The 27546-nt window shown below is 40.7% G+C and overlaps 2 protein-coding genes across 7 annotated transcripts in view; one reads left to right on the forward strand and one right to left on the reverse strand.

The window, feature by feature from the left end:
• The window catches only part of SWT1 (SWT1 RNA endoribonuclease homolog), a 40338-nt gene extending 37946 nt beyond the window's left edge, over window positions 1-2392 (reverse strand). For 2 of the 4 annotated variants that reach the window (XM_049809125.1, XM_049809126.1), the window contains exons 1-2: window positions 2309-2392; window positions 1368-1442 (exon numbers count right to left, since the gene is read on the reverse strand). In XM_049809125.1, coding sequence (XP_049665082.1) covers window positions 1368-1433 — 66 coding nt within the window. In that variant the 5' untranslated portion in view covers window positions 1434-1442; window positions 2309-2392. The other 2 variants (XM_049809124.1, XM_049809123.1) reach the window with 2 other exon arrangements.
• Window positions 2393-2398: 6 nt separating this feature from the next.
• Window positions 2399-27219, forward strand: TRMT1L (tRNA methyltransferase 1 like). Of its 3 annotated transcripts, none has more exons than XM_049809127.1 (16): window positions 2399-2897; window positions 7696-7848; window positions 9029-9139; window positions 11051-11164; window positions 12160-12224; window positions 12747-12876; window positions 15903-16026; window positions 17639-17718; window positions 18794-19040; window positions 19955-20167; window positions 21451-21641; window positions 22994-23072; window positions 24473-24639; window positions 25311-25370; window positions 25793-25919; window positions 26034-27219. In XM_049809127.1, the coding sequence occupies exons 1-16, from the start codon at window positions 2399-2401 to the stop codon at window positions 26344-26346; spliced, it is 2673 nt and encodes an 890-aa protein (XP_049665084.1). In that variant the 3' UTR covers window positions 26347-27219. The 3 variants fall into 3 exon arrangements, with proteins under 3 accessions (XP_049665084.1, XP_049665085.1, XP_049665086.1); XM_049809128.1 differs by having other exon boundaries at window positions 9029-9091; XM_049809129.1 differs by lacking the exon at window positions 2399-2897 and adding an exon at window positions 3891-4022.
• Window positions 27220-27546: the final 327 nt, after the last annotated feature.

Consider the following 27546-nt stretch of genomic DNA (forward strand, 5'->3'; position numbering starts at 1 on the left):
TATGCCAAATGGCTAAAAGCCAACAAGCATAAAGTTTTCTGTAATCTGTGGTCATGCTTACACCACACACAAAAAACCCCAAAGCCCCCAGCATAATCACACCTAAATATGACTCTACTTAAATGGCTTACTCTCACCTGTGAGAGCTGAAGATACCTCTTATTCATATTGTGATCATACTGAAGAAACACTTGCTACTAATCAGAAGTTTCCTTATCTTTTTGCTACTTTCAATTTGGGTTCTCACTGTTGCTTGCACTGGTCAATGTCAGCATATAGGAATATTTAATGCTGTCTCAAACAGACTGAAGTCACAGAACAGTTAAAAGTCTGTATTCTTCAAATTAGTACAGGCATTAGCAATGGCAATACAGCTATAGTACGAGGTTTTAAGCCAAGTTTTTACCCTTTGTATTACAGAAGTAAAAAAAACCCCATCCACACCTTATGATAAGTTAATGTTAAAAGACAAACTGAATAATAATAAGGAATTCAGGAGAAAAACTAGTCACAAATACTTGACTTTCAACAACATTTTCTACATGAGCAAAAGGCTTCTAACATGTAGAACTCAGTTTATAAGGCCATAATATCATGTTCTTTTATAAACACTTCCAAACATTTTTTGAGATATTTATGGTAAGACAGTTAAAAGCTCCCTCATTTCATATATACCTTACAAAAATCCAAGGAAACGAAATCTAGCAAACTTAAGAGTGGATTTATTAAACTCCTAATTTATTGGATATGTATTATGCTACCAGCAGGAAATAACTTCCCAGAAGGGGATACAAACAATAAAAATGGGAAGCTACATACAAGTGTGACCAGAAAGATTATCACCTCTGTAGCACCTGCATCTTACAAGCGATTCGGTGAAGACTTACTCACTAGGTACAAATATGTACCAGAGCATACTAAGAATTTTGGTCATTTATTTGTGTCTCAGTGGTTAAAATGAAGTATTTGAGAGTTGCTTGCTAAAATGCTGCAAAGTACAATTTATGATTAATCAGAAAATTAAGATATATGATCCACGATAAAGAACAATCCAAGAAAACAGCAGTGGTTTTGTTAACAGTTTTAAGCTCAGCTTTCCTCAACCAAGAAGATACACTAAAATAAAAATGTCTCTTATTTTCCGATACCCACACTACTCTCAGTCTCTGAAGAAAAACATAAACTAGTTACCTGGCTAGAACTTGCAGTTACCTGATCAATTCAACCCTCCTGTTATTCTTAATGACCCCACCTTTAAATTTGATTCATCCTTCTATCACAAAACCGCTAAACAATTCATTCTCTTCTCTTGACTGTGGGGTTTTGAATTAAAATAATGATAATAGTAACAATACAGCTGTTCCTACTTTGTCATCTTGGCCATCCAAACAGTCTTCCTTTTCAGTTATTTTCTTCAGTTTCTTTTTAGACATCTTCAAATCCTAAGAAAAACAGTGTTGCCATTGTTATTTATTTCAAGTTTTTATTTCCAGCTGGTATAAAAAGCAAATTTAACTGCGTAGAGAAAAAATACTCTAGTACTCTTCTCTTTACAGAGTCACAGCAGATTTCAACAGGGTTAATTATTCACATCTCACTACTAGAAGAACGTCACAGAAAAAAACCGATGGCAATTACTTTACGCTCTGCTCCAGAGACACATATTTTGTACCAGCAAACATACCAAACTAATAGAGATGAACACGCTTTAACGTTTAGTCACACAACCGTGAAGTTTTAAAGCAGTTCCAACCGTATAACTCCCGCCTTAGGGCTCGCCCCCTCTTCCCCTGGGGTGGACGTAATATCGTGACATCTTCCAACAGCTACACCACCCTCTACGCAAACTAGTCCTGCCAGCCTGCTGCGACCAAGAAGAGGTTTAAAAGGGCTACAAGAGACCTCCACCAGAATCTCCCAGAGCTGTAGAGATGAATTTCCAGAGTACAGGTCAACTACCTAAAGAGATAAGCCCCAGAAGTAGCTCAGCCATAGAGCAGGGAGGACTAAGTAAACGCACGGCTCTTTAAGACAGCCTTCAGCATGGGCGGGTTGAAGTGACTGGAGGAAAAGCTGCTACTCCGCCACGACCCAAGGGGCGGCAGCCTCCTGCCCGCGACCCCAGGCCTGAAGTACAGGGTGAGCCCCCGCGCCCCTTCACAGGACAAGCCGGCCGGCCGGCCTCCCCCACCCCACACAGCTGCGGCCAGCACCCTTCCCTTCCCTTCCTTCCTCCCCTTCCCCTTCCCCTCCCCGGCAGCAGGGCACAGGGGCGGCCCCGCCTCACAGCCCGCCAGCTGGGACGCACCCTCCCGTAGAAGTCGAAGCCGAAGCCGAGGCCGAGGCGGGCAGCGGCTCCGCGCCCCTCCACCCCGTTGCGCCGGGCGGCCTCGGGAGGATGGTGCTGGCGGAGGGGGCCTCAGGGGTAACCCGAGCACGGCCCCGCTCTGGGGCCGGAGACTTCCTTGTCAGCCACAGCCCTCCGCGCTGCTCACCTCCGGGCGTGCCCCAGCCCTCGCCCCTCCCCGCCGCGGGGCGCGCTGGGCAAGGCCCAGGCCCCCGGGAGCCGGAGCCCCGAGGCGCTCTGGGAAGTGTAGGCTGTGCGAGCCCGCCTCCTCCCACCGCCGTACGTGCCGGGCCGCCGCCGCTGTGCCTCCCCGCCCACCTTCCCCTCAGCGCCGCCCCGCTCCCAAATAAGAGGCGTGTGGGTAGGGCGGCACGTCCCTCTACCTCGACTCTCCTGCTTTCGCCTGCTGCCGGGCTGTCCCTAGAGAAGATGGCAGCGGAGGAGGCTGCGGAGGCCTCGCTGGCGCTGCTGTCCCCCGAGCGGATCCAGCCGGCGCGGGAGGACGACGATGAGGAGAGCCCCGAAGACGGCGGCGAGACAGCAGCGCTCAGTGAGGGCTGGGCTGGGCGGGCGGGGGGGGGGGGGGGGGGAGCGTGAGCGGGCGGTGCGGCGGGAGCCGGGCCCTTCGTCCCCCTCTGAGAGGAGCGGCGAGGCGCCCGGCTGCTGCCCCGCTTCCCGCGTGCGTGCCGCCCCGCCGTGCCGTGCCGTGCCCGGGGGGTGCTGAGGAAAGGCGGGCGCCATGCGGAGGCGCGGGAGGGGGAAGAGCCTTGAGAGAACCCCGGTGGGAGGGTGAGTTTATAGCTGGGCGGCTGGAGCCGCACTCGTGCCGTCTCCTTTCTTCCTCCACCTGCGCCATGAAACCCCTGCGAGGTGAACGAAGCCTGTTTTTCCCCGTTTTGCTGACTTTGAGTAGAATTGGGCCGGCGCGGGGCAGGCCACCGGCGAGGCCACACGTGCTCCCCGCGGCGGCCCGGCCCGGGGGCTGAGCCTCGGCGCTTCCCTCCGTGCTCGGGGAGCTTTGAAAGAGCGAAACCGGGAGCTTTTCCTCCCTTTAAATCTAATGAGACTTATGTGGTGGTATGGGCGACGATCTTTTATGAGTATTTCAAACTCTGCTCCCGAAGGTGGCGATACAAACCAGGGCCTGCGGGAGGTGGGATGGCGGCGCGGGTCCTGATGTAGGATCCTGCCAGCTACGCCAGATTGTCGTGAGTGGCTTAGGATCCTGCGCAGCTTTGAGGCAGCAGCAGCTTAAGATTTATTAGCACTGTTGCGGTAAATCACAAGGTTAGGCTATATGATTTTTAACAATACTTAATCATCAGCCGGCTACCTGAGTGATTTAATAAGATGTGCTATAATCCACACTACTAAGTTTCCTAAATCGAATCACACACACAGAAATATAGAGCTTAACCTGTGACGAAGATTTTTCTCTCTTTGCAATTGTAGTAAATTATTGGTACTAAGTGATCTTTGAAAACTTCGTGAAATCTAATTGTAGTGAATTAAATTACTCGCTATTCTCCTGCATCGACGTCTATCAGTGGATCATCTTTGAAATCCTCACAAAATCTCCTGAGAGGCATCACAGCTCAGAGGGAGATACTGGGTCACAGCCTGCTGCGATGCCACAGAGCTCAAAGGGTCTCAGGATCGCGAGATGATGACTTTGGTCAGTATATTTCTTTTCTGGCCACAATTCTTGTCTCGTAATTCTGCCACCTTCCAGGGTGTGCCACGATCCAGGCAGCAGGAGGTTCAGGAACAGTTAGGGAGTGCCTAGTAGTCCTGAGTCTCTGTACCATAACCAGGAGAAGAAAGTACCAGGTTGTCCCACCTTGCTGCGCTTGTAGCCAAAACAAGAACCCAGTGTTCGCAATGTGAACCAAGGGGGTCTGCACCACCACAGATGGGAATGCAATGTGTGCCATGCCGTCTCTTCCCCAAACGTTTTCTCCTCAGTATTTTCTGCCAAATCTGTTTAAACTGGTTGTGCCAGTTTTCCAGCTGCACCAAATGTGGCATTGATACCAGTCATTTGCTACTGCAGTCTTAGAGTTGAAGTGAACTGATTCTTCTAATAATAAAAAAAAAAAAAGTATAGTTTAGGCTTTTTGATGCATTATTACGTTTGTGCATAGTCAGTGGTTCTGGACAGGCGTTTTAAAAAATCGTGCAATCTTCCTGCGCTCGCAGCCTGCTTTTCTTAATCATTTAGTGTGCAAGTTTACCTCTCTTCATGGATATATATACAAACTATATGTACGTATGTGCATACTCTATTTTTCAACCATTTTAACCTATGCACTTGCTCTGAAGATGTAGACAGTCCAACTGCGGTGGACTTTGGTCACTCCTATGCTCTCACTACACATTTTTCTAACTGTTTCTAGTTTTTCTCAGCACCGGTAGTCATAATAAGTCATTGTTCTTACAGATTTCTTACCACAAATCCTTTTACTTCATTTTCTTGCTGTCTTTCTATTAAAAAAGCATATAGAAACTATCACCAGGCATCTTGCAACTTCTTAATTGAGAAGTAGGCAGGAAATACAAGTCTGTCTCAGGTAAGCTGTCAGCTTAACAATAAATCTGTGAGAAATACAGCAGTGCTTTCTGAGTAGCAGTGCTGGTCTTGATATATTTTAAGGTAGGTAGAATAATTTTACTCTATGCTTCTGTCTTTCTGAACAATTTCTATAACCCCTGTCTTGAGGTATTCCTCTTTCTGGTTTTGTTGTGGGTTTTGGTTTGGTTTTGTTTTTTTTTTTTTTGTTATAATAGCAAAGATTTGTATCCAACTGCAGTGTTTAAAAGCAGACAAACAGAAAACCCCAGGGGAATCCTAAGAACTACTATAAGATCCTTCCAGCCCTTATTCTGTCTTCAGTAGTGGCCAGGAGTAGATGGTTAGGGAAGACTAGCAGAACAGAGCAGCCATACATTAATGCATGCTCCAGAAATATCTTCAAACACAAACCGGTTTGTTACTCCTTATTTTTTTCAGCCAAAGGTCGTGGTTTTATATTTAAAATTCCATAGTGGATTTCTCTTCCATAAAATACTCACTTTGGCACTTGTAGACTGGCAGTCATAGACTTGCAGCATCTGCAGCAGCCTGTGGCAGGGAGGTCTGCAGCATTAGCAGTAGGTCATGTAGAGAACATTCTTCTGCTCTGAATTTTCAGCTGATGCCTCCATGTGGTGCATCCCAGTTTTTGTGTTGGAATAGACAGTGAGTGGTTTACTTGTGTGCTCTCTCTGCATCTCATGATCTTACAGATATCTGTCCTATCCAGGCTGAGAAGTCATAGCCTGCTCTGTTGCTTCTGAATAGCTAAGAAACAATGCCATAGCTTTGTTAGTTAGTGTCAGCCTTTTTTGAAACTTTACTAGTTGTACCTGTCCCTTTGAAGCTTGGGGGATCGGGGCAATACCCTTCAGTATGCAGGCTGAGCATGGCTTTCTGCATCCTGTCCTAGCAGTTCCTAATGTCAATTGGTGGGGAGAGGGACCCACCACTTCTTAGGATTTATACCTCTTCCTTCTGTCAAAACTGTATTTTAAAATCGCAAGGTAGTAGTCCTGACTGGTGATGCTCAGCTCAGAGTCCATGCATTCATATGTGAAATATAAATCAGGGGGTTTTCCCTAAATCCACTACTTGACTTTTTTGTCATTTTATTGCCCAATCACTCAGCCTCCTAAGTACTTTTTGAAATTCTTGAGTAGGCCTACTTCAGAGAAGTTATTCGTTTGCAAATGCTGATGGCACCAGCACTTAACACTCATCATGGCCCCTGATGATGGCAAATTCCTTTCTTACTCCCCTCCTTTTTTCACATTGTTCAACTAGCCATGAACAGTTCTGTGGTGGGTTGACCCTGGCTGGATGCCAGGTGCCCACCAAAGCCACTCTTGTCACTCCCCTCTCCTCAGCTGGATAGGGGAGAGAAAATACAAACAAAGGGCTCCTGGGTCGAGATAAGGACAGGGAGACATCACTCACCAATTACAGTCATGGGCAAAGCAGACTCAGCTTGGGGAAAATTAACTTAAATTTAGTGTCAGTCAACCAGAGTAGGGTAATGCGAAATAAAACCAAATCTCAAAACACTTTCCTTCCACTCCTCCCTTCTTCCCAGGCACAGCTTCACTCCTGGATTCTCTACCTATGCCCCCCAGCAGCACAGGGGGACAGGGAATGAGGTTTATGGTCAGTTCATCACGTGTTATTATCTCTGCCACTTCATCTTCCTCAGGAGCAGGACTCATCACACTCTTCCCCTGCTCCAGCGTGGGGTCCCTCCCAGGGGAGACAGTCCTCCACGAACTTGTCCAACGTGGGTCCTTCCCACGGGCTGCAGTTCTTCACGAACTGCTCCAGCATGGGTTCCTTCCACGGGGTGCAGTCCTTCAGGACCACACTGCTCCAGTGTGGGTCCCCCATGGGGTCACAAGTCCTGCCAGAAACCCTGCTCCGTGGGCTTCTCTCTCCACAGATCCACAAGTCCTGCCAGGAGCCTGCTCCAGCGCAGGCTTCCCATGGGGTCACAGCCTCCTTTGGGAACCCACCTGCTCTGGTGTGGGGTCCTCCCCAGGCTGCAGGTGGAGATCTCTGCTCCGGCGCCTGGAGCACCTCCTCCCCCTCCTTCTTCACTGACCTGGGGGTCTGCAGGGTTGTTTCTCTTACATGTTCTCACTCCTCTCTCCAGCTGCAGTTTCTGTGCCCGCCGCAACTTTTTTCCCTTCCTAAATCTGTTATCACAGAGGCGCTATGGCTGATGGGCTCTGCTTTGGCTGGCAGCGGGTCCGTCTTGGAGCCGGCTGGTGTTGGCTCTGTTAGATGCAGGGGAAGCTTCTAGCATCTTCTCACAGAAGCCACCCCTCTAACCCCCCTCCCCCGCTACCAAAACCTTGCCACACAAACCCAAGACAAGTTCTAAACTTTGGTTTCCAAATTTTTTTAGCCACTAGTATATTGTTATGAGTATTTGGATTCTTCCTTGCCTGCTTTGACTTGATAGCACTGCATTTTCCCAGAAACTAACATGTAAATATCATTTTATTAAGTTTAAACGTCTGATGATACAGATGGGCAAACAGTTATGTCTGTCGAGGATGGCATTATTTCACAGTGGTTTCCAAGGTTGAGTGATAATCTCTAAACATAGTGTTTATATGTTTATTTTGTCCTTCACACTTGTAGTAATTTTTGCCTATTAGAAGGACCAAATTATTGGAAACAAATTAATGTCTTTGTATAATTTGGTTATATCAACAACACTTTTACTGTTTTTTCAACACTTTTACTGTTTTTTTCTTGTTTGTTTGATTTTGTTAAGATGGCGTGGTTGTCCCTGGAAAAGAGAAAAGCAACAACCTGGATGTGAAAGTTAGTGAGTCAGAATTGGAAACTGAAGGAAAAGGAACTGAGGAAGAATCCACAAGGGAATCTGATAGCAGCATTTTGGATGTATCATCTGATTATCCAAGAGGTTTGCTAATAAACTCTTACGAATATTTGTGTTGTGTGCTTGAGGAAAGGAAGAGAAAAAGTAGATATGGTGGGGAAGAAAGCTAAAAGGAATGTGTGAAATCTCATTTTCCATGCATCCGATAGGTATGGGTACTTTTTCCCATGCATCTGAGCAAAATATTTTCCTAAGGCTTTGGAAATCTCTTTCAAAAAAGAAATGCCATTTTCCCCTTACTAACATTTCTAAAAATCACTGTGGAAATTTGCACATACACAGTGACAGAAAAGAAATCAAGGTTAGGTGAGGTATGAGCTACATCAGGCTCTGATGCTAGAAGTACCACAGAGAGCAGAGAAAATCTATTGTATCTAAGTGCAGAAACTAAAAGCTAGGAATTGCTTTTAACCCTAGCTTTAAAACTCACCTCTGTATCTTGAGCACATTGATCAATTGCCATCTTTGTTTTACATAAGAAAACATGAAGACTAATCTTGTAAAAACACATCATAAAGGTTTAAAATCGCTACAGAATCAGTGTAACTGTATACTGGGATGTTCTGTGTGCTGAAACCAATAAAGCTGATTTATTGGATAAGCTAATTCTCTTGTTTTTAGCAAATTCTCCTCTGCTCCCATTGACTGATAAGTTGAAAGATCAGGAGGTAAATTTAAAGGTTAAAACAGCCTCCTAAGGGGGTGAGGGGGAAGGTGGTAGAATTTTAATATATCCTGGCTATACAGTGAATAATTGTTATTGACAATTGGTCCGCTTCTAGCTGATATTTTATTTTTGCCAGACAGTTCATTGGATGTTTTTATACTGCTTTGTGCACATTTTGCATTCACTAATGATGCCGAGCAGTAAATTCAGGAGTAAATGGAATGTGACTTGATCTTTGCAGCTTGTTTTTTCAAATGAAGGTCTTTCCAATTTGAGAGGTTTGATGTGCGTCAGCATTAAAAAGCAAGTAGAAATATATGGAAATAATTGGATCTTATTAAAGAACCATTCTGGGGATTAATTTTGCAGTCATTCCTTCTACCTTTTAAGTTAACAGATACAGACAGGTATTCCAGTTGCTATTATAGTGATTCGCGAATAATGTTAGTTTTGAAATGATGCATAGAAAAACAGCAGCAAACTAAAAACAATTTTTTAAGTGACAATGTTTATCTTCTAAATATCTCTGCTTTTCAGAGAGACATATTTCAATTCAAAGACATCTTGCTGATCTAGAGAAACTAGCTGACCTGAAAGAAGGTGAGTTTACCATGGCAGTATCTGAGACCACAGATCTTCATGTTACAGGTATTTACATTTTTTCTTAGTTTTTATTTTTAATACACTACATGTATTTATAATGCTTGGAGACTAGGGGTTTCACAAAAAATAGGTTTATGATTTGTTGCCTTGCTTATCAAATGTTGTACTTCCTTCAGTAAATTCAAGGTCTTAACGATTCCTTTCCATCTTTTTCCTCTGCATTGTAGCATTTCTAACATTGGCAGTGTGCATGGATCAGCAAAATGTTAATTTTAGCTATACATCAGCAGTTTAGTCTCATTTTTATTTTGCTTCAAGTGCCATGAAAACATGGAACCCAATTGTTGTCTTTGCAGTGTTTAAATATCAGTTTAAATAAATGTGTGTTCTATTTTGGATTTTTTCTTTTCCCCTGCTCTGTATTCATTTCTGATCCAGATGTATATTGGAGGATTGCTTTTAAGACTGTGAAGTGGGTTTATTACAACTTTCAGTTTTTCTCTGATTACATGTGTGTATTTAGTGCTGGTAGTGGCAGCCCTTGCAACTGAAACTAGTTCTTATTCACAGATGAAGAGAAAGATCAGGGTCCACATAGACTCTGCATCATATGGCTCTTGTGCCTTAATAATCTTTTAAAGTGGCCACTGATGGAAATAATAGCCTACCTCTATGACTGTTTAATTTTACTAACAAATATGCCAAAAACTTCTATAGAGCATTTGTTCCATTTTTAATGAGGAGATGGATCATAAGTATCTCATAAGTCTTGTACTTGCAGCTGTTGCTGAGCCAAGTTATATGTAAATCCACACGGTAGTGACAAGAAACTTATTATTGCCTTGCCTATTCTCATAGTAATTTTTTTTCTTCTGCCATGGATGTAGCATTTTTCTGCCACGTGTGTTAATGGACTGACTTGTATTTATTACCATCGCCTTGTGTATTTCATACTCAGTAAATCATAATTCAATAAAAGAGGCTCATCAACAGTAGAGAACACTGGTGATTTATTTGGTGAGCTGTAGGCTGTCTCTGTTGGCTTCACTGGCATGGGACTCTGCATGGACATAGTAGCCCACTCATAAAAAGTCATAAAAAAGGAATTTTGCTGTTTTGCAAGCCTACGATACATAATTATTATTACAGATGGCCCATGTTGTGTGGCATGTTTCAGTATTCATCCTGTACTATTCTAACACATAGAAGCTTTTCTGCTAAATTCTGCATGGGGATTGTTTGACATTCAGTAGTCTTAAGACCCAGCAGCAGATGTAAGCGTATTCTGATGTGTAATTCCTGTGTACAGCTCTACAACATATGTCTCCCAATAGCTAGTTTTTATTTAGGTTAGTACTTCAAGTGCTTCAACACCTTTGATGTCAGATAATCTTGCCTTTGCTCTTTTGTCCCTTATGCAGGATTTGCAAGAAGAAAAATTGTTTTAATATAGAGTACATTATCTTTTTTGCAGCTTAAAAAGATACCGGGTGCTTGTTTTATCTAAAAGATTCAGGAGGAATAAAGACAGATATTTGTTTTAACCTCTTCAATTGGGTTGTTTGGGGTTGTTTTGGTTTGTTGGTGTTTTGTTTTTTTTTGAAACCTTGCAAGTCTGTAGCCTTCATCTATAAAATTCTGCAATACTCTTCAGAAGTTGTATCAGCCTCATGTTGCTGGAGTAAAAAATATTAGAAAACAAAACTTAAAGGTTGTAGAAGTCAATGATCTTTAGAGTAATAGTGGTTCTTGTCTGTACTCTATGGAGTAGAAAGAGGCAATCGATAAATTTTCAGTTTGTGTATGCCTGAAATAGAATATACCCTGGGGAATTTATCTTTTAACTCCCATTAATAGTACCCTCATTCTTTTTTCTCTTAGCATGCATCTCTATTAACATGAGTGGCAACTGCATTTCATGTGTTTCTCGTACTTTATGGTTATTTGTATTTTCAGATGAAAAGAAGCCTTGTCCATTGTGTCCTGAGGAGAAATTCAAAGCTTGCTATAGTCATAAACTCCATCGTCACCTTCAGAATTTGCACTGGAAAGTTTCTGTTGCATTTGAAGGTAATGGCAATCATTTGAATAGTGAATACAATAAGAAATTGTGGACATGTAGGACATTGTTCTGTGTTTCATCTTTTTAAATTCCTCTTGACTTAAGCATCTTGTTACCAGCTCTGAATTAGAACTACATTTTGACCTAATGAATTTTGACCTGTGAAGTAAAATAGCTCTCTATTCTTCTACATGCCAAAATAGTTATGGTTGTGCATTTTCTCACTTAGAAAAAAGCAATTACATATATTATGAAAATTAATAAAAGTTTTGGTAATATCGTTAGTAATCAGACATGCACAAGTGTGCGTGGTCATTTTTGGCTCATCATAAAGATTCCATGGTTTCAGATAGATATCTAAAGTTTTTATTTAGTACCAATATTTAGTAGCCTTATCTGTTTTTTAACAGACTCTGTTATCTGCTTGTAAGATGCATTAAAATCCCTACAAGGAGTTAAAGAAGGAAAAGAAAGTGAGCAGTATGTGTCTTTTAAAGAACTAGGTGTATGAGTTTGTGGGAAATAAAATGAATAATTAGAAGATGGACAAGATTAAATTAAAAATTCTCTGACTGGAGTTCTGGTTTTGCATGCATTAGCAGATGTCTTGTTTTTGGTTTTCTTTAAACTGTGGAACATAAGTTTTATAGGAGTCTTCACACAAGTCTTTTAGCCAGGTAACAATACTTTTGTAAAATACTCACAAGTACTTTTGAAAATTATATACTGTATAGCCTGAAAACTTGACGTAGCTTTGTAGGGTGCTAACAGACTTATTAAAATGAATTGCCTGTATGTAATTTTTTTGCATTTTAAAATTTAAAATGTATAATTAGCTGATAAATTTCCCTGCCCAGGGTGTGAATGTACCAAATAATTGGTGATGTTCTCTTATTGCTGTCTTGCGGCAATATTTGGCAATCTTAAATGAGGCCATGTGATACAGGACGTATATATTCTGTTTACTTACTGTACTGTGATGTGACAAGAATTTGTGTTCCAGGGTACAGAATGTGCATCTGTCACTTACCTTGTCATCCAGTAAAACCAAACCTCATTGGAGACCAGGTAAAAATGCTGAATCACAGAAATATTTGTTAGCCTACCAAGTGGGGGAAATGGGTGATTTAGAGGAACTTTTGTGATCTGCTTTAGTCACAAAATGTCTTGCTATTCAGGGCGGGATACCAAAAGCTTATTGGTCCAGAATATAAGTAGATGTATCTCTCTTATTTTGGCGGGTAGCTGCCTGGATTGTATAAAACACTGTCACACTGGAGTAAGCAGCAGCTTTATGTGGAAGAGATGAAGGGTTCATTAGGCCAGGTGATGGATGGATGCTTCTCAGTTCCTTCCCTGTGTGCTGAGTGTATAGAATATTGGTAGAGTTTAACTGGTTGTGGTGCTGTGGCAGGATAGCCATGCTGTGCTGGCTGCGGGTATGATTATTTACAGTCCCTGTGGCTGTAGATTCAAAATATTTTGTATGCGTTAGAGGTAGCAGACAGATGACTTCTTCATATGCCTGTGTTCAGGTATAGTTCTACTTCAACCATGTCTTTGTATTCTGAAACTATGCATATTTTACAGACATTTGCAAAGATGGGAGCCCATTACCATTGTATCATCTGTTCAGCAACTATCACACGAAGAACTGACATGATAGGTCATATTAATCGTCATGTGAATAAAGGAGAAACTGAATCAAGGTTTATTACAAGTAGGTTCTTACATAAAACATTGAATCTTTTTATACTATGTAGCATATGCAATAACTATGATATGTGGGTGAGAGACATGAGAAAAATTCTGAAACAGATTTAGCTTTACTAATGAGAAATCTGCCCTTATTATTTCAGAACTGTTTTTTTCCCTCAGAGATGTAACAGTGTTCTGATTTAGTCTCTGCATTGACCAGTTACTCTGTTCTTATTGATAAATAATACTCCCTTCACAATGAATTCAATGTTGTAAATACAGGCTTCTGTGTCTCCAAAAGAATGGGGGACATGGCATCCATAAAACAAAATCTGTACAGAGCATTTCATGCCTCTGTATTTTGCTGTCTTTCTTCTTAAAACAGTCTGGAGTAAATCCTTCTGCAATATAAAAATCCTTTGCTTTTTATTCAAAATGCATAAGCATGGGTTCACAAATCAAGATGATGGTTTTTTCAGTCCCAGAGAGTTGTGATACAGGTGTCAATACTTCTTTGGTAAATTACAATCCTACCTGACTTTCTCTGGAATTAGACTTTTGTTTCTAAACTTGGATAAACTAAATTGAAAACTTTCTAAATAATTAGAATGCTAAATTTTGAAAATTAAATTTATTTCCTTTATTTTTGCAAGTTGTCCTCTACAGCAGTTAAGTAAAAAGCACATAATTGATTAGCTGATGTGTAAAAATTGAGGGTTTTTTGCTACAGCCCAGACTGTAACTGTTGAAAATTAGTCTGATTGCTTTTCCTCTGCATCGTGGTTTAACCCCAGCCAGCAACTAAGTACCACACAGCCACTCACTCGCTTCCCCCCCCCCACCCACTGGGATCAGGGAGAGAATAAGAAAAAAAGTAAAACTTGTGGGTTGAGATAAGAGCAGTTTAATAGTAACAGAAGGGAAGAAACTAATAATGATAACAGTAACAATAATAAATGAAAATAGTAATCATAAAAGGATTGGAATATGCAAAACAAGTGATGCACAATGCAATTGCTTACCACTTGCTGACTGATGCCCGGTTAGTTCACAAGCAGCAATCCCCCCAGGCCAACTCCCCCCAGTTTGTATACTGGGCATGAAGTCCCATTATATGGAATGCCCCTTTGGCCAGTTTGGGTCAGCTGCCCTGACTGTGTCCCTTCCCAACTTTGTGTGCCCCTCCAAGCCGCCTTGTTGGCTGGGCATGAGGAGCTGAAAAATCCTTGACTTAGTGTAAACATGTTGTGGTTTAACTCCAGCCAGCAACTAAGCACCTCGCAGCCGCTCACTCACTTCCCCCCACCACCCAGTGGAATGGGGGAGAAAATCGGGAAAAGAAGTAAAACTCATGGGTTGAGGTAAGAGCAGTTTAATAGAACAGAAAGGAAGAAACTAATAATGGTAACGCTAAAAAAAATGACAATAGTAAAATAAAAGAATTGGAATATACAAGTGATGCACAATGCAATTGCTCACTACCCACTGACCAAGGCCCCGTTAGTCCCCGAGCAGTGATCCCCCCCACTCCCTCCAGTTTATATACTGGGCATGACGTCCCATGGTGTGGAATATCCCTTTGGCCACTTTGGGTCAGCTGCCCTGGCTGTGTCCCCTCCCAACTTCTTGTGCTCCTCCAGCCTTCTCGCTGGCTGGGCATGAGAAGCTGGAAAACCCTTGACTTTAGTCTAAACACTACTTAGCAACAACTGAAAACATCAGTGTTACCAACATTCTTCTCATACCTAACTCAAAAACAGCACCATACCAGCTACCAGGAACACACAATCAACTCTATCCCAGCTGAAACCAGGACAAAACACTCTTTAGCAACAACTGAAAACATCAGTGTGTTGTCAACATTCTTGTCATCCTAAATCCCAAACATAACACTATACCAGCTACTAGACAGAAGATCAACTCTATCCCAGCCAAAACCAAGACACTGTCTCTCTGTAGATGTATGGTCTTTATCTAGATACAATATAGTAAAGATGATCCTGGGAGCTATGAGGATCACCCTTCTTTCTGTTATCAATCTGTGGTTTAGGAATAGTAGGTTAGTGTTCGGGCATCAGTTTGCATGTCTGAGAAGCGATATTAGTACCATCCATACCATATTCCATACCTTTAACTTAAATAGAGTTTGTGTTGTGAAATACATTAATCTCTGTATGGTTCTCTTCAGAGCTGTAAGTAAAGAATGGCCCATTTGTCATTTTTTTAACAAAATGCCTGTGGCTATTTTTCCTCACGGGGAGAGGAGAAATCCAGAGGTCAGGTATTTCATGTTTTGTAGGTGCTTCAGCAACACTTGGGGACTATGAACGTGGAGTGCGTGGTAGAGCTGTTCACAGATACGTAGTCTGTGTATTTCAAAGCACTGAGAGATAGGCAGGCTGAGCACTGAAAGGTATCTACTTGATAGCTAACAAATTTTTCCTGGTTGTTCCTGGGTAAATTTTGCTACTGTTAGACTGGGGTTAAATTGCTCAGGAATGACAGCATGTCAAATCAGAAAGCTTGTTTTGCCACAGACTACTTTATAAAAAGCTTAAGTGCTGAAGTTGTCCCCATGCTTGTACTGTCTATACACATTTCATGAAGCTGTTTGATAACAGGATTTTGAGGATTTTTGCAGTTCATTATATACATTCAGGACTATGTTAATAGGGTTTAATTAATTAGCAATATATTATGTTCAAATACGTGAAACAAATGTGCTAAGTGTCAGGCTCAGGGGCTTGCTTTCTTAAATTTGAGTGGATACATAGGAGTGCAACTGAGAAACAAATGCGGTGCTTTATGGGATGAAAATTGTGGTAGAGCTTGATCCTTATTTGCCACTCTTAGGACTAGAAGATAAATTGTTGCCTGCTTTTTTTTCCCCCACATACTTGTTAACTGATCCATGTGCTAGTTGGATTACAGCATAACCCAGACTTCTTGCTATATGGAAGCAAATTTTCAGTTTAATTTATCAAATGTGCTAACGTTAATTTCAATTCTCACTAACTCTTTCCTTCCCCTGCAATTACTTTCTTTTAGTTCCTGCTCCCAAGTCTTCTCATGAAGTGCTGAAAGAGTCGGCCACAGATGTCCAGGTTCTTCCCAACTACTCCACACCTCAGAAAACAGATTCCTATTTTAATCCTAAAATGAAACTCAACAGGTAAGAGAACAGGGAGTAGGAGGATGCGCCAGAGGGGTGGTGAGTTTGTAGTGAAAAATACTCTCACGTTTTGAAAATCAAACCCTGTGAAACTTCTGTTCAGAGGGTGGGAGAAATAGTTTTCCATCAAAAAACTCATCTTGACAAATAATATTTGAACCCAAGAACACTATGGGAAATACTGTCACTTCTGAAGCAATTAAGTATTTTTCTGTAATGAGTACTTTATGGAGAACAGGATTTGAAAGGAGCACACTTGGAAACTAACTTCATTGTATACACTTAAAATGGTTTCCTGTGAATCTCCACAAGATACTGTGCATAGTCACTGCTCTCTCCTCTAACTGAACAGCAGCATACCTGTAATTTACAGTTTTCATATTCTAGGCCTTTTTCTCTTGGGACTCAGTTTCTCTCAAGTGTCTTCTCATTATTGCATTTAAAACAATGAAGAAACATGGTCTTTTTTTTAAGGAGAGTCATGCTTAAAGGTGCAGGCATTGACACCAATGCATGGGACTGCGCTTCAGCCTGTGCTGACCCCTCATGTTCTCAGTGCTGTTAGTATTTGAGCTTCCGGGTTTAAAGTTAGCTCAGTGTCATGGTTCAACCCCAGCCAGCAACTAAGCACCTTGCAGCTGCTCACTCACTTCCCCCCACCACCCAGTGGAATGGGGGAGAAAATCGGGAAAAGAAGTAAAACTCATGGGTTGAGGTAAGAGCAGTTTAATAGAAGAAAGGAAGGAAGAAACTAATAATGATAATGGTAACACTAAAAAAAATGACAATAGTAAAATAAAAGAATTGGAATATACAAGTGATGCACAATGCAATTGCTCACCACCTGCTGACCAAGGCCCTGTTAGTCCCCGAGCAGTGATCCCCCTGCCCCCACCATCCCCAGTTTATATACTAGATGTGACGTCCCATGGTGTGGAATATCCCTTTGGCCACTTTGGGTCAGCTGTCCTGGCTGTGTCCCCTCCCAACTTCTTGTGCCCCTCCAGCCTTCTCGCTGGCTGGGCATGAGAAGCTGGAAATCCCTTGACTTTAGTCTAAACACTACTTAGCAACAACTGAAAACATCAGTGTTACCAACATTCTTCTCATACCTAACTCAAAAATGGCACCATACCAGCTACCAGGAAGACAATCAACTCTATCCCAGCTGAAACCAGGACAGGTACATTTGAATGCTAAGGCATGCCTCTGAAGAAGGCCACTGCAGCTAAGGTTATGGCCATGTCTAGAAGAACAAGGCCTGTTTCTCAGCAGAGTGGAATTTCATTGCTCTACAGTAACTTCTGACATCTTTTTAAACACAGAGCCATTAGTAGGGTAGTACCAGATGCTAGGATAGTAAGAAAAACACTTTTTACTTTTGAATACTAGCCACTTCTTCCAGTAAGTTGATTCAGGATCTTGCCTTATAAATATCCTTCTGTAGAATTAAACATTTAAAGGTAGCTGAGGTTTTTGATTTACAATTCTTCTGTGTAAAAGGTAGAGTTTAGCTTAAATGTTCTAGTATTATGTTCAAGGGAAATAAATAAGGAAAAGGAAGGAAAAATATTTTCTCAACTTACTATGACCATTCTTTTTTATTTTCAAGGCAATTGATATTCTGCGCACTAGCTGTTCTAGCTGAGGAACGTAAACCGATAGAATGTTTGGATGCTTTCGGTGCCACTGGTAAAGTCAATTTCTTTAATCTTTAGGCTAATACCCAATAGTATGAAGATGCAGAAATCAGTTATAATTGACAATGCATATTCAAAAATAATGTGAGGTACACAATAATTTTCTTCCTTAGGCAGGCAGTCATTAGCTTCCATATAAAAAAAACAGCCATCAAGAGCCTGGTATTAGGCCTTTTAAAAAGACTGTAAATAATACGAAAGTTTAGTGGTCTCCTTTACAATCAGTTGCCTTAATGTCCATGAAATGGCATCTTCCTAAACTTGCATCCAAGTCACAGATCTCTTTTAGTCACAAGAGGCTGTGGAATTCGGCTGTAAAATCAACCTGGAGTTTAAAAATGGTGATGAATCCAAGCTGCTTTATCAGAATCATCTCTTAATTGATTACAAAAATTCTGAACATGAGCTAAATGTAAAGTAGTTATATCAATGTCTATTAACCATTTGGAACAAAAATCTGAAGAGATCTGGATTGCTGCCTCATCATCAGCCAGCTACTGCAAACTTAAGGTCGTAGTTGAGAACAGCAGTAACTGCTTAGTATTTTGCATTAAAATTCTTTATAATGAATTTATCACCATTCTGAACTTGGCCAGACTTCACAAGTGCATCCTGTCCTCACTTCTACAATGTAGTCATAGACTTTACTACAGAAGTCAGCAATAAACACTTGGAGGCAGCCTAAAAATCTTCGCAGTACCTATTCTCATCTTTATGTTTTACGGTGGTTTGTCACAGGAGTCTGTCTGCTACACTGGAGCGTTAAACAAGCCAAGGGGCTTTCTTGCAGATTGGGGGTCCAGCCTGATAGAAAAATCTTTTGGTCTATAGCCCCAGTTATCATATAAGAAGGTGACAAGCAGACTGTTCCTTTACATAGCCCATTGTCACTCTGTGCTGAGGCAGAAGGTCACCAACACATTTTTGCAGGAATGTGACAAAATTTGCATCACACACACTTCTGTATTATAAGCATTTAAAAGGATGAATTTTTTTCTTGGCGAGTTCAGCGACTTGGAAACCAACTCCTTATTCTGTCATGGAGTTACAATTCTGTCTTTCCTTAGGTATAATGGGATTACAATGGGCAAAGCATCTCAGAAGTTCTGTGAAGGTTACAATTAATGATTGTAATGAAAATTCTGTGACAATGATTCAGGAAAACTGCCATTTAAACAAAATGAAGGTGAAACTCCACACTAAGGAACAAGATTATGATGAAGCTATGGGAGATGGAGGAGAAAATAGTGACACCATTGAGGTGACAAAAATGGATGCCAATGTTATAATGCATTTGAGATCATTTGATTTTATGTAAGTGTTGGATGTTTCTCTTAGTAATTTTCTAGTTTGATAATGACACACCCCACCCTGTCTCACAGTATATGATTATTGGGGGAAGTTGGAATGAAAGAAATAACCAACAGTCACTTGGTATTTTAAATGTAATTCTGTTGTCCCAGAAATGGTGTGGGAACAGACTTTAATGTTAAATGTTTTAGAGATCGCTGGAAAAATATTAAGCCCTTTGACATCCAGAATGGACTATGAATGTATACGAAAATTTTAAGCCAAACTTTTGATAGAGAAATGTCAAATCAGTCTTTTTGTTTTCTTCTTAAAACTTTTAATTAGTTTAAAATTCATACCTTTGCATCTTGTTGTGTAGGACTTTATTGCACCTCTTGTTTTAATTGATTTTGCAGCATATTCATTTTCAATTAAAGTAAGCTAATTCTTCCAAGTTGGGTTTATAGATGTGTACATTCTAAAACTATACAGACGTCAAAATAAGTGATCAGATTTTTTTTTTATTGATTAACATCCAGATCTAAGCAGCAGGTATTCAGGTTGAAAATTAGGCTAATTATTTAGTACGTAAACTGGAATGCATACATTTGAAGATATTTTTGGTTTTAGAAGTTTCCCTTTGTTTTAAGGAGGAAGGTAAGCATCAGGCCAATATTATAACTTGAATTAGTCATTCAGGATGCAAAAAAAAGTACTTGCTGGCTTTGTGGTGATGTGTATTTTCCAGCACAGTGCTTCCCTGGCTCTTGCAAGTATTCCGGAGTAATTCATGAGAGGTGTGCTGTAAATTTTAGTCCCGTTTCCCCTTTTGTTTTAAATATGACCATAGGTGAAGATTATAAAGTAGCGTTTTCCTCAGTTTGAAGCTAAACTCTTGAGCATTTATAGATACTCAGTGGTATTTCCTTTCTCTTCAGCCATTTGGATCCCTTCGGAACTTCTGTGAATTATCTGGATTCTGCCTTTAGAAATGTGAGAAATCTTGGAATTGTGTCACTCACGTCCACAGACATCAGTTCTCTGTACGCAAAGGCTCAACACGTTGCCCTGCGTCATTACGGATGTAATATTGTCAGAACTGAGTACTACAAGGAACTGGCAGCCAGGATAGTAATTGCTGCTGTGACAAGGTACTGCTAAATCGGCTCAAATTATGGTAAAAAAAGGACTAGAAAATCATTAGCGATAAAAAACTTGAGACTGCTGCTGTAGGTTGTACGTGTTCAGTTTACAGAATTCCCTAATTCTAAAAGCCAGACTACTTGATACAAAATTATTGTTTCATATTTTATGTGTGGTGCTATGGGATAATGTAAATTTTAAACTAAAAGACTGGGCAAGGTAAAAATGCATAAATAGGGTACGAGTTTGGGATGGTGGAGAGTTTTCTTGGTGCTGGGGAGAGACAGTAACAGAAAAAGTAATACCCAGACTTGCCTATCTGCAAACTCTTTTATTCTTCTGTCAATTTTGTCATTTTAGTGCTGCATAGGACTCTAATTCAGCTGCTTGAATGGCTTCTAGCTAAGCATTACAGTTAGACTTGCTTCAGTAGAAACTGATGTTCACTTCAGATCCTTGTGCTCGAGCTTAAAAAGATACATGTAATTACTAACTTCTGAAATTATTCATTTGCATGTAGATACTCTCAGTAAATTCAGTCTGAAAATTTACTCTCAGTAAATAAATGAAGATATAAAACCTGGTCCCTAATTAGGGGGAAAAAAGGTACAGGCAAGAGAATGGGACAACTAACTCCTCGGGAAAGATTGGGAGGAAAATGAAATGCACAGAGGTCTTTCAGAACACCGGAGCGCAAATACTGACCTGAATATGTTTAGGTTTTACTTCTCTTTCACCCTGCATATGTGAAGTTTCTCCTTGCAGAATATTCTCAGATACAGACATGCTGCTCAAGCAATGTTTTAATTGTGTGCTGGGTTACATGCTCCAACTCCCTAAAGATTTCTTCTTCCTTCTCAAAGCTTACATTCAGGAACTGCTCACTTACCTTCCCACAGTCCTTATTAGTCAACATTCAATGATTTACCGTCACGTGTGTCCCTCTACATTTCTGCTTTCTTGGATTTTCATTTAGTTTGTTTATATTTTTTTGTTGCAATATCCTGGCAATAGGTAGGTTTTTGGATAGAAAGATGATGCAGGTGACAGATCAATATTTCTAGACGTGATAAAAAGAAGTAAAACAAGATTTGCATAGCTTTACAGGCAGTAGACAAAACTAGGCACCTGAGAAACAACATTTTCTCCTGATTACTTTCTTGGATCTTTAGTATCTCTTTTCTAGAAAGTGGATGAGCTCAAGAATCTTCCAGAAGGTTCAGGTGTCCATGGCAATCTTAGTCTGCTGATTTCAGTACAATGTGGTTTTGTGTTTGTTCTTCCTTCATAGAGCTGCAGCTCGCTGTAACAAGGGCATTGAAGTTTTACTTGCAGTAGCTCTAGAACATTTTGTTCTAGTAGTGGTCAGAGTTTTAAGGGGGCCATCCCCTGCGGATGATTCAGCAAAGAAAATAAGATACCTCATCCATTGCCAATGGTGCGAAGAGAGAATTTTTCAGAAAGAGGGTAATATGGTAGAAGGTAAATGGCTTTTCCTTTGTACTTTCGAGAAGGTCCAATTCCTGTTTCTCCATTTTGTGTTTGGTTAGGCCTTGTTTGTATCTACATCCCTTTAGTAAAGTAATAATTCCCTTTAATGTAATAAGTGTATTGTATGAGGTGGAGAAGGTACTATGCTTTCTGGTAGTGGGCTAGATTAGTTCTCTATGGATTTTGCTGTAAATGTACTGGATTTGTTTCTAGACAGGACATATTCCAACTAGCTGTAGCTGCTGAAGCTGCCAGGATGCCTGATATGCCTGTGGATGTGTCTTTTCAGTGAATGGGATGAAAAGTGGGGCAGTCTTGGCTACCATTCAGTTCCTCTATACAGTGGCAGCTTGATAGATTTCAGTGTCAGATTGGTTTTCTACTGTTCATTTCAGTTACCTTAAAACATAGTGGACTAAGCAGTATCACTTTCCCATCAGAGGAGGGTGTATTCTGCCTGGCCTTGGGCAGTATCCATGCCTTGTGGAAATATGTCAGCAGGTGTGGTAGGAAAGGTATGCAACATTCCTGTAATTCATCTAACACTTGGTGGTAAATGAAGGCAGCCTCTAGGTTAAAAGTTGACTGTTTGTGGGCTGTCTCTATACACGAGTTAGCAGAGGTAGGAGACAAAAATTAAGCGAAGAGGTAGCTACTAGCCAGTTGGTAGTTTGAATTAATATAAAAGGAAAAACCTTGTTTCAAAGTTACCAATTCTTGGCTATCTAACTACTAACTGGTGGTGTCTTTGACTACCCTGCTCAAAGTCAGGTGCAGGAGCATGCAATGAGCTTGTTTAAAGAGATTAAAAAAACGTAGATATTAAGTTTTAAGAACAGAAGTGAGTAACTGATAAGTACAGTCTTACGGTAGAGATCTTAATTAGTAAATTAATTGTTTACTTAATGCCTTACTTGCAAGCGAGCTGACCTACAGCTTAGGAAACTTGTAGGTGGGCTGTATTTTGTAGATGTAATTGGCTGATCTCTGAAAAATTTTTTGTTATTTACTGTTAACCTGGACAGCTACTTACATAAGTGTAGGAAGGTTAACAATTTCCTTGCTACTTGAATTCTGCCAAGAAGCATAGGAATTATGTGGCTTTTTAGTTGTTTTTTTTCCTTCAATGTTTTAACAATGATGAAGGATCAAGTCATCAATCGCTAAATTCTCATAAACACTGCTTGGCAGAATTGAGAACGGTGTCACATTTCTGCTGTTGCTTGCCCTTCCAACTACCTCCACTGAAGTAAGCTACTACTTCTGTCTATGTCATCTCTCTCCAGTAAAGTAGGCATTGCTGACTATTCCAAAACAACTTAAATCCTGTTTTTCTGTTGTAGAAAACCCTTATCAGCAGCTCCCTTGTGATTGTCACGGCAGTATGCCTGGAAAGACAGCAGTAGTTCTTGGTCCACTCTGGTAAGTACGGAACACAGTACCAGAATTGGAGAATTAATTTGGGTTGGAAGAACCTCTGGAGGTCAGCTATTCCGTCATACAATAAAAATGCAAGTCTTCTGGATATTTTAGCACTACAAAAGGTGCTATAGCAATCAGGAGAAATCCAGGAAACATTGAATTGATTTGAATTTAGTAGGGTATTCAGTTTTTGCTTTTGTTATCATAGACTTCAAACCAGTTAATAAATAATAAGAAATTTGCTTTAAACTTCAGATTCAGTGCAACTTACATAATATGTCCTGCACAGGAGAACCTGCCTGTATGTTCCTCTAGTTGCCAAATATTAAGCAACAGTTTATTACTTGATACTTGTGGAGAATTTATTTAGTAAATCCTTACATGTGCTGGTGGTAGTAAATAATACACTACTTGATAACTAATACTTAAAATTTTCTCTTATGAGAAACAAGAATAAATCCTTTTGTTAAGTCTTTTAAGACTTCTGTTTAAGCTTTTTCAAAGCAGTTGTTAGAAATGGTTGAAAATTGACAGTACCTTTCTTCTGGGGGTTTGTCCTGGTTTCAGCTGGGATAGAGTTAATTGTCTTCCTAGTAGCTGGTACAGTGCTGTGTTTTTGAGTTAGGTATGAGAAGAATGTTGATAACACTGATGTTTTCAGTTGTTGCCAAGTAACGTTTAGTCTAAAGTCAAGGATTTTTCAGCTTCTTGTGCCCAGCCAACAAGAAAGCTGGAGGAGCACAAGAAGTTGGGAGGGGACACAGCCAGGGCAGCTGACCCAAAGTGGCCAAAGGGATATTCCACACCATGGGACGTCACATCTAGTATATAAACTGGGGATGGTGGGGGCGGGGGGATCACTGCTCGGGGACTAACAGGGCCTTGGTCAGCAGGTGGTGAGAAATTGCATTGTGCATCACTTGTATATTCTAATCCTATTATTACTGTTGTCATTTTATTAGTGCTATCATTATTAGTTTCTTCTTTTCTGTTCTATTAAACTGTTCTTACCTCAACCCATGAGTTTTACTTCTGTTCCCGATTTTCTACCCCATCCCACAGGGGGCGGGGGGGGGGGGGGCGGGAGTGAGCAGCTGTATGGTGCTCAGTTGCTGTCTGGGGTTAAACCACAACAGGGTTAAATAACTTTCTCAAAATAGTAGGGCAAGTCAGTGGTGGAAATAAAATTACCATTGTTGAGATCTTGATTTTTTAACACAAGACCAATGTTACTGTCACTGGAAACAAAGCAATTCAATATCTCTAAGTTAAGAACACAGTCAGCCTGATGCAGCACATTGCGGTAATAGTTGCTGATCAATTTGGGCAAGAGATTTTTAGAGCAAGTTTTTTGTTTTCATTAAGAAGTCTTAACTTTTCACTTGTCTTGTATTTCATAGGTCAGGAGCCCTCTTTAACACTGGATTCCTCAGAAGAATGCTGTTTGAGGCTGTCCAGTATGGTTTGGATGAAGCTCAGCCACTTTTGAAGACATTAGTTTGTGAAGCAGACTGCACAACTTTAAAACATTTTTCTATCCATAGTCTTTATGATGAGAACAAACAAGGTAAGAAAAATGGCAGACTGTTCACAAAAAGGACTGGCTTTGTGGTGATTTAGAGAGATATTGCTCTTTGACTACTAACAGCAGTGTATTCATTAAAAGGTCAAGAAACTGTTGCTTGGAATGCAGTCTGGGACTTGTCAGCTCTTGTCAGATGGTCTTTGGTGCTGCAAAAAAGAGTAGGGGCTGTCAGAGGCAGAGTGCTGGATTTAGACATCTTTAATCAGTATGACAGGTCCTAAACCAACTGAACTTAATGCAGGCAGGGTGACTGCCATGAAATCCAGCACGTTCCCTGAAGGAGATGGAAATACTAAGCATCTGGTAGTTCTTTTGGTGTACCCCAAACCCAGCCTGAGAGCATGTGCTGTTAGGAAGAGAGGGCTGCAGCCGTCATGCTCTGCCAACCCCGCAGGGATTGCAAATCAGTGTGCCAAAAGAAATGGCTTTCTGTACAGGAATGCTGTTCCACTGTTAAATGAAATTGTATTTTGAATATCTCCTCTAAACACAAGTTAATGAGTTTGTAAGTAAAAGTTACCCATATGTATGCTTCTTACTACATTTCCTTCTTTAGGCCAGAATGTGGTATTCTTTCTTTCTGTTTAACCAAGGCATTTTGCCATTTTACTGTCTTACAGTAGAATTAATTTTGACTTTTAATTGTATTCTAGAAGAGTGTGGCGTATATATTAAAACACCAAATACTTCTGCAGAATCCTACTTGGTACATGGTAAGTTGGTCATTTTGGTGTCACTCTAGCAGTTTCAAATTAAACTATAGTTTATAAGTGATGGCTAAGCCAACCTAGTGTTCATGTATTTTTTTATATTTAACAATATTGGTAGTCAGGATTTTATTTTCCCACTGACTACTGATTTTACTTTACCTTCATCCAGAATCGTATTCACTGGTAAAATCAGAACGCTAAATACTCCATGAAGCCTTCTTGATTTCACTTTTTATTACTGAAAATAGCATGTTAATTAAATTCAGGCTAGATTTTAACTCTGCAAAATATTAGGTTATAAAAGCAGACACAAAACTGTAGTTGCTGTGTGGCTTTTTTTGTATGTACTGTCTTCGGCCTCACTGGCAATTTTCATGGCCTCACTGAATACTCAACTGGTTTCACTGGCATTTTTTGTGGTCCAGGAAAAAGAAAAAGCGATGAAGTGATTCGAAATGCAGCCAAGAGACAAAAATCTGAGAACAGTGCTGAGCATCCTGCATTTTACTACAATATCCACAGACACAGTATTAAAGGGATGAATATGCCAAAGTAAGTTTTCATTTAAGTTCCAGTCTTAGATTACTATGACAACTGATACATAACTTGTAGTGAATCAGCCTTATTAGCATTAACTCCTTTTTAAATGTTTGGGGCTTTTTTCAGGTTAAATAAGTTCTTAAACTATCTCTCTGAAGCTGGATACAGAGTAAGCAGAACCCACTTTGATCCTATGGGAGTTCGCACGAATGCACCCTTGGCACAGTTTAAGACTATTCTTATGAAGTACAGCACTCCCACATACCTGGGGGGGCAGACAGAAGGCCCTGTCCATCTTCCTGAAGATGTTAAGGCAGAACAGGTTCAGGCTGCTGCAGACAGCAAGGCAGAAGATGCTGAGTTTCTGGAAGATGATAAATCTGGAATTACTGCCGCCATGTTCACAAAAGACTACCCTACTCACTGTGGAGCCGATTAATGTAAATCCTTCTGTTAGTAGATCAGGATATTGCAGTCTTGCAAGCCCACCCTGTTCAAGTAAGCCAGTACTTTTTACTAAACTGGATTTTGAAGAATTGAGTTGCCTGCTATTTTAATTTGGAAAGATGTTTTAGAATTATGTAGCAGAACTTACCCCTGATCACAGCGTGCATGGTCAAGGTACTGTTACTGTGGGAAGGTTTCGGAGACAGTTACTTGCTTTTACAGTCACATCCACTTTCACACTGAGGCACTGTGGCTGCTCCCAAGTCTTTGTTTAAGCCTTATTCCTAGCACAGAATTGTGGATGGGGCCAAAAGTCTTAGGCATTTCTGAACATGAGGTTAATATGAAACAAAATGTTCCTAAAATAAATCATTCCTAAAACCTGACTGGTTACAATTCAGAGGGAGGTCATGTTAAGATCATAAAATATCACAGGATAAAATGTGATCTGAGTTTAAGCAAGCCAGAAAGTCCTAACTGTGCACTTCTGACTCCAGATTGCACATGTAATTTGGCATTCAGTTCTGTTTTCATAGTTCTGCCTACAAGCAAGGACCTAACATGAGTGAGAACGGAAAGGAATGGTTCCAAGACTGTTACTGAAACTTCAGTTTATAACCAAACTTTAGTGAATTGTGTTAGTCACCACCCTAGGTAGTTGTTTGTTCAGAGATTACATTTGGTTGTGTACTGCAAAAAGGTACAGCGACAAGACACCACAAGTTGAAGTTCTAAGTGAAGTTTTGCTATGAGTTTGTCAACAATACAATCTTAGCTGTTAAAAAGATCTCTTCTGTGAACGAGCAAAGATGCTGTGTGTTGGTTCTGGTTTCCTCAAATATATGGCAGCATTCCAGCCAAATAAGCTTGACTTTGTCCTTTCTTTGCCCCAAACTTTGTTCAGATAGATACTTCCATATATTTCACTTGAATTGGGAACAATGATCACAATTGAACTAGTCATTCCAGTTTTTCACAGGTTTGGTGTTCAACCTGGCCCCCAGTGTGAGTGGTTGTTATTCTTACTTATCCATATCTGAAACTTTACAGTGAGAGTGTTGCTTCTCTCTCATTGAGCGCCGACCAAGAGTAACAGGACTGATGCACTCCTGATTATGCAAAACTTCCTAAGCTCCTATCAGGCCAGAATTAAGTTACTGCCTCTTACACCATCTTAAATTCAGGACTGCTT

This window comes from Accipiter gentilis, chromosome 8 (assembly GCF_929443795.1).
Source record: "Accipiter gentilis chromosome 8, bAccGen1.1, whole genome shotgun sequence".
Classification (NCBI taxonomy): domain Eukaryota; kingdom Metazoa; phylum Chordata; class Aves; order Accipitriformes; family Accipitridae; genus Astur; species Astur gentilis.